This window comes from Wolffia australiana, chromosome 11 (genome assembly GCF_029677425.1).
Source record: "Wolffia australiana isolate 7733 chromosome 11, ASM2967742v1".
NCBI classification, from domain to species: Eukaryota; Viridiplantae; Streptophyta; class Magnoliopsida; order Alismatales; family Araceae; genus Wolffia; species Wolffia australiana.
The window spans coordinates 1,138,041-1,149,274 of NC_135845.1; the positions used below are offsets into that span (position 1 = coordinate 1,138,041).

Consider the following 11,234-nt stretch of genomic DNA (forward strand, 5'->3'; position numbering starts at 1 on the left):
ATGGGAGATAAAGAGACTGCGGTAGAGAGAGAAACTCGCTAGAGAGAGAGAGAGAAGAACGTGGAAGAGACCAAATCGCCCGTTCCGCTGCTCCTGCGGTTCACTCAACTGTCAGTTCCCTGTTAACATTTTTCCATTTTTTTAATCCCTTTTTATTCTATCAGAAAAGCAGAACTTACCTGGCAAAAAATTGAATACACCCATATTTCCTTTGTTTATTTTTTATGTCGTTTTCTAAAAAATCAGTGCAAGATCGTGCGTAGGGAACGGCACGTCCGGGATGTGACGCCCCGGACGTGACGGGACGGATGACAATCCGTGACGGACGGTGACATGATGAAAGCTTCGTCACGTCACCATCCCCTCACACGTCCGAGGATTTCAGAAAATCCGTCGCGTTCGCGTCACCGTCACGGTTTGCGGCCTCCCCGTCACGTCCCCCTCACCAGACGGCGTCACCGTCACGTGTGACAGGAAAAACAACCATGCAGAGGAGAGAGAATTAGAGGGGCATATCTCCAATTATCTTTGATGGCATCCTTTGCGCACGTGAATTAATGCAGAGACTTTTCTGAAAAATGCCAAGAAATCGAGTTAGCAACAGTGCATGGCGAAATCTCGGCGATTGAAAAGCTTAAATCTAATGATTTTTAAGCTTTTTTGGTCATTTTTCAAAAATTCCGTCATAGCCGTCCCGACACGTCACTCGTCCGAGGCCCCCTATCACCGTCGTGTCACCGTCACACCCAGTTCATCATCCGTCGCCGTCACCACATACGTGTGACATGACGGATGACGACTGCCATTCACTAATCGTCTGGGCCAAGGATGCTGGACAATTCGGGCGGTTGTCATCCCTATAGTGCAAGGACGAGGATGGGAAGGTTATTACGTCTGTGGATGAAATACTCGTCCCTTCCGAGAGTTCCAATGAATGACGGTACGTAGGATTGTTCACTGGTCTCAAAGTGGGCCGATTTTTTCGTCCATGGATGAAATAACCGTCCCGTCTGAGGCCTTGGACGGCAGACTGGACGGTTTCTGCATCCCATGGGAGTGCAGGAGGCACTTGAGACCTCCAATTGGCTGACGCACGTGCTGCGCCAGGTGTCAAATTCTGAGTGGCCCAATACTGACGCATGTACGGCCTCGTCCCAGACATTGGGCGGGACGAGCATATCTTGGACGGGACAGTTTTCGGAGGGAACAGGACGAAAAAATGGGACGGGCCAATCTGGACAAACCTCTAAAATTTGGGACATAGGTCGGGACAATCTTCATCCCATCCCGTCCATCGTCCCCGTCCTGGACAATCCTGCACTATAATCATCCCCTCTCACGTCCAATTTTTACGTCATCCCAAACCGTCCCATCCCATAACTGTCCGGTCCAGAACCGGTCCATGACATCCAGAATGGAAAACAAAAGACGTTCCAATTTATCGAAATTTTAAATTTCGATGTAGAAATCATGAAATGAAAATTTAGTACATTCGTCCTGCGTCCCGTCCAATGGCCAAGAACGGGGCGGATTTCGCCCCAGAACGAAAAAACTGTACCGTTAACGTCTGAGGTCTCGGACGGGACAGTTTTTTGTTCCGGGGACGAAAAACAAAGGGCATACATGATTAGTAGTTATTCGAATTAAGCCCAGGAAAATTGGGGAAAAGCCCTTGGAATTGTTGACAGATGCAGAAAAGCTGAGAAGGAACTGGTATAATCCCCAGGCCCTCCCAAGAGACGGACTACAGAGAGAAACGTGTTTTATTTTGCGCTCCGAAGGAAACTGCCCCCTGCAAAATCATCCCAACAGACAGATTGAAGAGAGAGAAAGAGAGACTGTAGAAGAGAGAGAGAGAGAGAGAGAGTAGGAGAGAACGTGACAAAGATTGATTGACATACACAGAAAGATAGATAAATATATAAAGCGTGAGATAGATAGATAGATGTGTATATAGAGCGTGAGAGAGACAAATAGATATGTGTAGAGAGAGAGCACCTGAAAGAGATAGATTAAGAGAGAGTAAGAGAGAGAAAGTGATAAATATTGATAGGTAGAGGATATATAAGTATAGAGAGAGATATGTATAAAAAAAGATAAATATTGATACACAAAATATATATACTGTGAAAGAGAGGGAGAGGGTAAGAGAGAGAGAGAGATTGAGAGAGAGTAATGGAGAATGTGATAAAGATAAATAGAAATGTGTAGAGAGAGATTTTTTTTGAATAACAATGAATAGAGAAAGAGATTGACGCGTATATAAATATATAAAGCGTGAGATAGACAGATAGATGTGTATAGAGAGCGTGAAAGAATTAAATAGATATGTAAAAGAGAGAGAGAGCGTGTGGGAGATAGATTAAGAGAGAGTAAGAGAGAGAACGTGATAAATATTGATAGATAAAAAGATATATAAGTAGAGAGAGTGTGAGAGAGTGAGTGAAAGAGAGAGATAGACATTTATAAGTATAGAGAGAGTGTGAGAGAGATGGATATGTTCCTACAAGTACAGAGCGCGTGAGAGAGATGAATAGATATGTATAAATAAATAGAGAGAGCGCGTGAGGGAGATAGAGATGTAAATAGAGAGACGAGAGAGAAGAAGAGAGGAGATTGAAGAATGAGCAAGAACGCGTATGTGGGTGTGTATAAATGAAAGAGAAAGAGAGGGAAAATGAGAGAAGAGAGAGAAAGAATAGAGATAGAGAGAAGGAATAGCGCGACAAGAGAGAGAGAGAGAAAGAGAGAGGGAGAAGGGTGAGAGAGCACAGAAAGCGAAAGATAGAGTGATGGAGAGTAAAAAGAGAGAAGTTGGAGAGAGACGAGAGAGAGAAAATAGTGTGAGAGGAGAGAACAAACGAAAGTGAGAAGAGAGAGAGAGAGACAGAAAGAGAGAGAAAAGAGAGGGAGAAGAGAGAACAAGAGAAAGTGAGTGAGAAAGAGAAGGGAAAGCAAGAGAGAGAGAGAGAGAGAGAGAGAGAGAAAAGAGCGAGAAGTAGAGAGGCAGATAGGTAGAAGTAGAGAGAAAAGAGAGAAGAAAAAAGAGAGAGAAAGTGAGTGAGATAGAGGAGAGAACAAGCTGAGTATACATAGAGAGAGAGAAAGAATCAATTTCTAAACAGAGAGAAAAAGAGGGAGAGAGAGTAGCCAGAAAATTTACCTTTGGAAGATGACTGGGGGAGAGAAGATGGAACTTTCTCCCTGAGCTCGGCCACCGGAAGGTAGACGAGGCGGGGCCCACCCGGAGACGAGGCGGGCCCCAACCGGAGCGCCTCCCTCAGCCGAGCAACCTTATCAGAGAGACAACAAAGCCTCTCAATCTGCCCCACCAGCAATGGCTTACTGCCCATCTCCGCCACCTGCTTCGCCACGGGCGAATTCTCCTGAGTTTAAACCAATGTACAGATAGTGTAAGTTCTCATGAACATGTAGAGAGAGAGAGAGAGAGAGAAAGAGAGGGAGAGAGAGAGAGAGTTTGGGTGATGGGAGAGAGAGTAAGATAGTAATGAGAGAGAAAGAGAGACAGGAAGAGGGAGAGAGTCATTTTTTTTAATAATAAAGAGGGAGAGAGTCATATAATAGAGAAAGGCAGAGAAAGAGTTATAAGTTGAAAGGCAGAAAGAGAGAGAGGAAAAAGGGTAAGTAAGAGAGAGAGAGAGAGAGAAAGAAAGGGAAAGGCAGAGAGAGAGAGAGAGAGAGAGAGAGAGAGAGAGAGAGAGAAAGCAAGAATGATGAGAGGGAGAGTGCAGCGAATGAGAGAAAGAGTAATGAGTAAGAGAGAGAGAGAGAGAGAGAGATGACCTTTCTGATCTTGATGGCAGTGTAACGTGTATTCTTAAACCACTGGCTTATCTTGGCAGCAGAGAGGCCGAGCTCCCTGGAGAGATCCTCCCTTTCAGCCATTGAAGGAAACTTGTTCTGTGCAAACACACGCCGAAGCCTCTGCCATGTTTGAGGAGCAAAAGTAAGATACAGACTCTACAAGAACTACTCCCCTTTGGATCTGAATCACTTCAACAGTGCTTACCTTTAACGGAATACACGATAACTAATAAGTAGGTTACCTATAGAACTTATTAATATCTTAAACAAACTTGTTGGTCAATGATGACAATGAATATTTATCATAATTATCATCATAGTTATTGGGGATGACGAATTTGGCTCCTAATATTGATTTGGCGTCAACAGATTAAGGGTGCGTAATACTCCATCCGGTCGCTAAGAGCTATCAATGTGATCGTCATTGCAATCCATCTCTTGATGACAAATTCGCAGTCTCATCATAATCATCCAAAGCCAAACATGGATGATGATGATGAAAAAGTTTTGGAGTGACGATGGAGATGATGAATTCATGGACAAAGAAGATGAAGAGTGTACGATGATAATTTGTCATCGTCATCTGGTTTCCTAGAGCTGTCATCATCATTGTCACTGCATTCATAGTTTGATGATGAATCACCGTTGTCATACTCATTCATCCAAGCCCTATAATGGATCATTGATGAATGCATCCCAGTTTGCTTATCCTAATTCGGGATCAATAATGAAGCTGACAAGTGTACAATGACAGTTTGTTTTCATCATCGTATTTTCCAAGTGGCATAATAATCATCATCCTTGGCGTCTATCATTTGATGATGAACTGTCATCATCGTTATGATTTGTCCGAGCCGAAACATGGCTGACAAGGACGAGATTTGTCATCGCCTGACAACCCCATAATGAGCTTTAGGGATTAAATAAATAATAAAATCTATCTGGAATCGAGATAGATAAATATATAAAGAGAGAGGAATTGGATGAACCCACCGTCACAGCTTCTCTAGGAATCCGGAATACATTTTTTCTTTCTTGTGCTTCCTGATCAACTTTAGGAACACTTTCAAGGCCTTTTTTTTGTCTTTGATTTTGACTTCTAACCCCGCGAGGACCCCAGTCTTCATCTTCATCGCTCTGCTCACCCTCCTTCAGATCCTTGCCAAACATCTCCTAAGAAATTTCATTTTAATGCCAAAGATCAATAGAAGAAAGTTTAAGCAGCAGTTCCGATGGTTCATGCTTGCCACAGCCTGATTGGCAAAATACATTGATCTGATGTTACATGCTAGCAAAAGAAATGGAAAATCATTGTGGGCTCTTTTGACATTCAAATAATAATCTTGTTTGAAAATCAATCTATTTTAGACACAACTTACGATGTACAATTTTTTGTAATCTACGTCTCGTCTTTGCCTTCTGAAGCATGATGCCTGAGGATCATCTGAATCATTCAAATCAAACACGCGGAAATAGATGAAATAGGATCAGACAAGGGTCATGAACGTAGAAAGTAAGAAAGAACAAATAGTACCTTCTTCTACTGGCGACTCGGACTTGAAACTTACTTCATAAGGGCTACAGAATGCGTCAGAAGAATTGCTACAATTATCATCATCCGCATCATCATCATCTTCAGGTGAAATGTTACTGTCATTCTCTCTCAAGAGGTTATGTATTGCATGTGTTTCAGGGTTGTAATCATCATCATCAGAATCCTCAGACGGCCACTCCTGAGCAGGATCTACATGTGAATTTCCTCCCTCCTTTCCAGCTGCCGCCTCCATGAAAATGTCCTGTACAAATATTTAACAGTCGAGATTTTTTCAGATTTTGGTGTACTCCTCATGAGTTAGATTTTTCATCTTTGAATATGATTACATTTCCAATGCATTGGGGGAAATAGATTTTGACAGACCTCCCACCTACTATTGATGTCCAAAGAGGTGCCAACGTGCGCATTCAGAGACTCAAGAATTTCCATCTTGCATTCGCAAAAGTTGCAAAGCCACCCTTGATCTCCGGGGGGAACTGGTAAAATCAACCAAAGTCAGGGTCCTCCTTATGATGGTAGCTTTAAAACAGATATCCTAAATATCTAAAAAGACTCGACAGAAAAAATATAATAAGATTTATGTGTTAGGATCCCCAACCCAGTCAGGTTATTTCTGGCATTTTCCCTTAATACTAGTTTTTCCCTTTAAACATCTCTACCCCTCCTCTATGGATGGGAAACAAGAAGTCTTTGAGGAATTGTCAGTGAAACCCTCTCGAGAAAGGGGCATCGTCACCAACCCTGGTCTGTTATCTTTTGGTTTCATCCATCTTTCTTGATGGAGACCAAATACAATCCTACAACCCCTATCTCTTGTGCTTTAGCCAATTAGGGACATTTCAGTCATTTCGTCTTTTTTGAAAAGATATTTAAGGCGGTCACCCGACATTTCAATCATTCCGTTGTTAGGATAGTTTCCTCCTTTTCCGTAAATAGTTAGATACTTCCCCTTAGAGGGTAATCAAGAAGTATCAGTCAGTATACGTCTGTTGGGCCTCTACAATATGATTGCCAGACCCCTATAAATCATGTAGCCCCTCACTGAGAGGAAATAGAAGTTAGTTCGACGACTTCTGCAGGCAATCCTCTGAGGGGACACAGGTGCCAATCCAGACCTGTTGTCATTTGTTTCTTACTATCTTTCCATAATATCTTCATGTCTTGATTTCAATACCCCTCATAGACATTTATACAGTGATTTTTATCACTCTCATCCTATCTGCTATCATTGTCCTTGATCCTATTTCTTGGATCATCGAAATGATCTGCTGCCTCACTGAGATTGTCTCACCAGATTTCCAGCCAACTCCCCACTGTATCGATCTCTATCCATTCCAGATAGATCCTTCAATCCCCATCATGCTATTCCTCTCTTTATGCTACTATTCAGAACCTCTCATCCAGCATCACCGCTATTTGCCTGTTGCTCTAGCCGATGTCAATCAGCATCACTGCTGGGCGGCTGTTGCCCTAATCCTCAATGAGAAGGAGACAAGAGTAAAGAACCCTTCTTCTGATTCATGAGGGTTAGCTGGTTGAAATCCCAGAAATACAAGATGTGCCAGGCTCACATGCACATAAGTGACTTAATGAGTTATGTGCGCTACCAGGTAGAAGGGCCTCTTACATACTGGGCCCATTTTCATGAAAACATTGCACCAGACTTTGATGAATTGTGAGGATATGACAGAATTGACAAAGAATTTAAGACCATGATATCCTAAAGTTGAAAAAAAACTGAAGTAGCAACGTACTCTTCTCTAGAGGGGGCTCCAAACACATTTGGTGAAACGCACGGTTGCACGGTCCATCGCAAAGAATAATGTCATTATCCGAAAAAGCTTCACGTGATTTGCATTTTGCGCAAAAAATCTGGAAACACAGTTTCAGGTGTTGTTAGTTTATGAAGAGAGCACATTCATAGTGAATTAGTCATATTTCGAAAGAAAACTAGAAAATTTCCAACGGCTGGCAAGCACAAAAAGTTGATTTACACACATCCAAAGAAACCAGCTTACCGTTCATCAATCGAATAAATCAGAAGATATCTCAGCGGTAGAAAAAATGAAAAAAAATTCATACATGTTCATGATGAACAGAGCCGTCAGGATACATCACAGTATCCTCAATGCATCCCTCGCTACTTTGCTGTTCAATCCGACGGATTGCATCACGGATACCAGCTTTGTAAAGTAATATTTGTTTGCCCGCCCTTTTCAACTCATTCTCTGGCCGTATCTTTTCCTTGCTGTAAAAAGAATTTGAAATCATAATTGACGAAATTCATTAGTGGGTTTCAACAGAAGAAATGTCGATACTAGCGGAATAAATTCAAGCATTAAAATTTTCTAAATCAAAAAAATGAAAAGGCCCTCCAAAGCCAAAATTCTCCTTGCTTTTATCTTTCCACCTCTATACCTCCAGGTTTCCGATTAAATAATATGGTATTACATATTGAATACCTTTTCCCCTTCCAGCCTTCTGCAGAGTATGCGTCAATGAGATTCTGCTCCAATTTCATGCGAACCAGGAGATATCTTACTCTTCTTAACAGGCTCCCCGCCTCATCGAGGACAAGACCTTTCCTCCTCCTTTTTCGAGGTTTTCTCTTTCTCCCTTCAACGTCGAAATTCATTTTTCTAAGCCCAGGAATCAAACCGTATGGAATTCCTGAAAGAAATCTTGACCACCAGCTATAACGGAAATCAATATGTCATTTTCAATTCTATATCCAGACTTCTTTCCTTTGCCTTCTTTTCCTTAGACACGATAACATAGTCCTCAAGCATCCAATGATGACGTAGTACATACTCTGTTGAACCGAGGAGAAACTTCAGAATTTATCGAGCATTTGTGTGTACTTCTCGCATATTCAAGGCCTTGATAAAGAAAATGTTACCTGAAAAAATTAAAGTGAATAAAAACAAATAAAAATATGTAAAAGGATCAGAGATTCAGATTGTAAACAAGAGAGACCACACTTCTTTTTCAGAAAAAAAAGAGAGAAACCATATTTCATTCAATCAGTATTCTATCTAGAATTCATTTTCATTCAAAAAAAAAATCTATCTTGTGTTCACTCTTTGCATCAACCAGTAAAATATTTATTTTCTCCACAAGCTTAAGGAACGATCACGACATGTTTTCACCTGTTCTTCAGATGGGCAGTTTATTAAAATTATCACCTAAAATTCATGTCTCTTATCATTTTAATCTGCTCGTCTCCAGATTAAACATCGCAAGATTTCAGACCAGGATGCTCTGCCACATTGAGAAGATAGTATTTTATGCATCTGCCAAAGTGTTTATCCATGAATTACACTTCTCCAAGATCTGGACGAACAAGGTAAATCCCGCAGTCAAATTCTAGGGTTCTTTTGGAACAAAACAATTGCACCAAAAATTTATTACAAACCACGCAAAAATGGAAGAACGAGCATTTAGACAACAGACCACGAATTCTCCAGAGCACTTGCCTCAAAAAGAAAGACCATTCAATAGGAAGAATAATTGTCATATACCGCAGAAATCACGAGCAAAAATCGTACTTTAAGCATCAACCAGACAAAATACTTGAGAAAATTATTACCTTCGTCCGTGATCCGAAAGGGAATTCCTTACACACAGAATAAAAGCACAAAAAATAAGGAATCGACTCCTGCCTCCATCGAACTAAAGAGATTTCCCCAATACCAATCACGAAGAAGGATGAAATAAATAAAGGGTTATGCAAGATTTAACCCTCCTGCTAACTATTGTTCGACAATCAGTATCCCAGTCTCTCTAGACGCTACTCGCAGCTCTCTCTCTCTCTCTCTCTCTCTCTCTCTCTAGCTTATGGATGAATGTCACGTTGAATAAATACTTCACGATATCAGAAAATCGTTCGTGACCCGGACGAGTTGAGGCCCCGATTCCCCATCATATCGGATCCTATTTATGGACCAGTTATGTCACCTAAAGTTAGCAGCAATTGACGTTGGTTGATGTAAACTTAGGAATATATTCGTAGTCGGAAAAATATACTAGTAATTATTCAAGTAATTTGTGCACTAGAATTAGAGTCCCCAGAGAGAATTTATTTTTCTGGTTTAAATAATATTTTTCCCCGCTCGTCATGCATCCCGTTCAAATCAATCATCCATCATCATCCGTCATCCGTCGGTGGTGCCAGGATAGAGAGGGGAATGACTGAACAAGACGAGTGATGGAATGACGACAGTGACAAAATGCCGGGGGATGAATGTATGACGGAATGGACAGGCAGTTATTTCTCAGTCTAATAACCGAACATGACTGGTGATGGAACGGTGAAGATGACGAAATGTGATTAGATGAACGAATGACTTAACAGACTCAATGGATGGCCGTTCGACGACAAAATGCAAATAGATGAACATATGAATGAATGGACAACCGACTGAACATGACTGATGATGGAATAACGATGACAACATGTGACCGGATGAGCAAATGACAATAAACGGCTGTTTTCCCTGACATATCACATTTCGTCATGTTCTTTGTCGATGCAAGAGCCGAGATATCCATCGCCAGGAGTATAGTGCAGGGATGCGGACGGGATGAAAAAATCGTCCCGACCAAGGATACAGACGAATTTTGGGACGAAAATTCGTCCTGGGGAGATGTTGAGATGAATGAATGGAGCATCCGACGGTTGAGATGTTGCCACGTGGCCTCGCAATGACAATTTGCATCAAAGTCCCTTATTTTTAAGTGTGTGCGAATGGACGCCACTCAGAAGTAATTGTAGGTATGTCCATTTGCGTTCTATCTCCTCAGTAATTCCCTAAAAAACTTGAAAAAATCCATGTTAATATATTAAAAATATATAATGGCTTTTTCGTCCGTGACGAATTTCGAGACGAAAATTCGTCCCCGGAGGACTGGGCGGGACGAAAAACCGTCCCGCTATGACTAGACGTGACGATTTTTTATCGTTGGATGAAAAAGCGTCCTGTCCTTTGTCCCTGAACTTACTCTGGACGTTGGACTGGACGAAATTCGTCCCTTCCCGTCCACGTCCGAGACGATCCGGAACTATAGCCAGGAGTCACGTGGATTCCGCTCTTTCGAGCTGTTTTTCTTCACACAGGCAAATGACTGACCAGGACTGGTGACGGTGACAAAATGGGAACATACGAACGGAGCGGATGGTCATTCTTCCTCACACAGACTAACGACTAAACATGACTGACGAGGGAATGGCGACGGTGAAAATGTGGACGGAGTAACAGATTACTGAACAGACGACCGTTCTTCCTAGCATTATGGAATGACTGAACAGGACTGGTGATGGAACGGTGATGATGACGAAATGAGGACGGATGAAAAGAGGATGGTCGTTCTTCCTCAACCGACTAATGACTGAACCGGACTGGTGACGGAATGGTGACGGTGACAAAACGCCGATGGACTAACAGATGGCTGAGAGGATGGCCGTTCCTCCTCACCCGGACGAATGACTGAACAGGACAGGTGACGGAACGGTGACGGTGACAAAATACAGACCGATGAACAGATGACAGGACTGGTGATGGAATGGTGATGGCGACGAAAGGCGGACAGACGAACGGATGACTGAATGGAAGGCCGTGTGGAACGACTGGACAGGATTGATGAGGGAATGGTGACGGCAACGAAAGGCGGACGGACGAACGGACGACTGATCGGAAGGTCATTCAGTCCCGTCCCGTCTGTCGGCACCGTCATCCGTCATCCGGCCCTATTGCCGGCGGCTTTTTGGGTTGATTGTATGATTTGTCACGTGTCCGATTCTGGGGCCGCCAGGTGTATGGGCAGTTACCATAATGGCGCGTGCCTTTTTTGGTAT

General features: G+C 42.4%; 1 protein-coding gene across 2 annotated transcripts; it reads right to left on the minus strand.

Annotated features, from left to right (window-relative positions):
- Positions 1–1,429: 1,429 nt before the first annotated feature.
- Positions 1,430–9,204, minus strand: PRHA (pathogenesis related homeodomain protein A). 2 transcript variants are annotated; one of them, XM_078583120.1, is made up of 11 exons: positions 8,970–9,204; positions 7,843–8,192; positions 7,463–7,628; positions 7,135–7,252; positions 5,744–5,856; positions 5,360–5,621; positions 5,205–5,269; positions 4,819–4,998; positions 3,805–3,945; positions 3,164–3,386; positions 1,430–1,792 (listed from the first exon to the last, which is right to left on the minus strand). In XM_078583120.1, the coding sequence occupies exons 2-11, from the start codon at positions 8,013–8,015 to the stop codon at positions 1,764–1,766; spliced, it is 1,470 nt and encodes a 489-aa protein (XP_078439246.1). In that variant the 5' UTR covers positions 8,016–8,192; positions 8,970–9,204; the 3' UTR covers positions 1,430–1,763. The 2 variants fall into 2 exon arrangements, with proteins under 2 accessions (XP_078439246.1, XP_078439245.1); XM_078583119.1 differs by having other exon boundaries at positions 7,843–8,279.
- Between the last annotated feature and the right edge of the window lie 2,030 nt (positions 9,205–11,234).

Bases quoted from the DNA above. Each gene is read 5' to 3' on its own strand.
- PRHA (XM_078583120.1), bottom strand. From the start codon at position 8,015: ATGAATTTCGACGTTGAAGGGAGAAAGAGAAAACCTCGAAAAAGGAGG. The intron at 5,270-5,359 runs GTACTATTTGTT...TGAATGATTCAG, and splicing joins CGAGTCGCCAGTAGAAGAAG to ATGATCCTCAGGCATCATGC. The intron at 4,999-5,204 runs GTAAGTTGTGTC...GAAATTTCTTAG, and splicing joins ATTACAAAAAATTGTACATC to GAGATGTTTGGCAAGGATCT.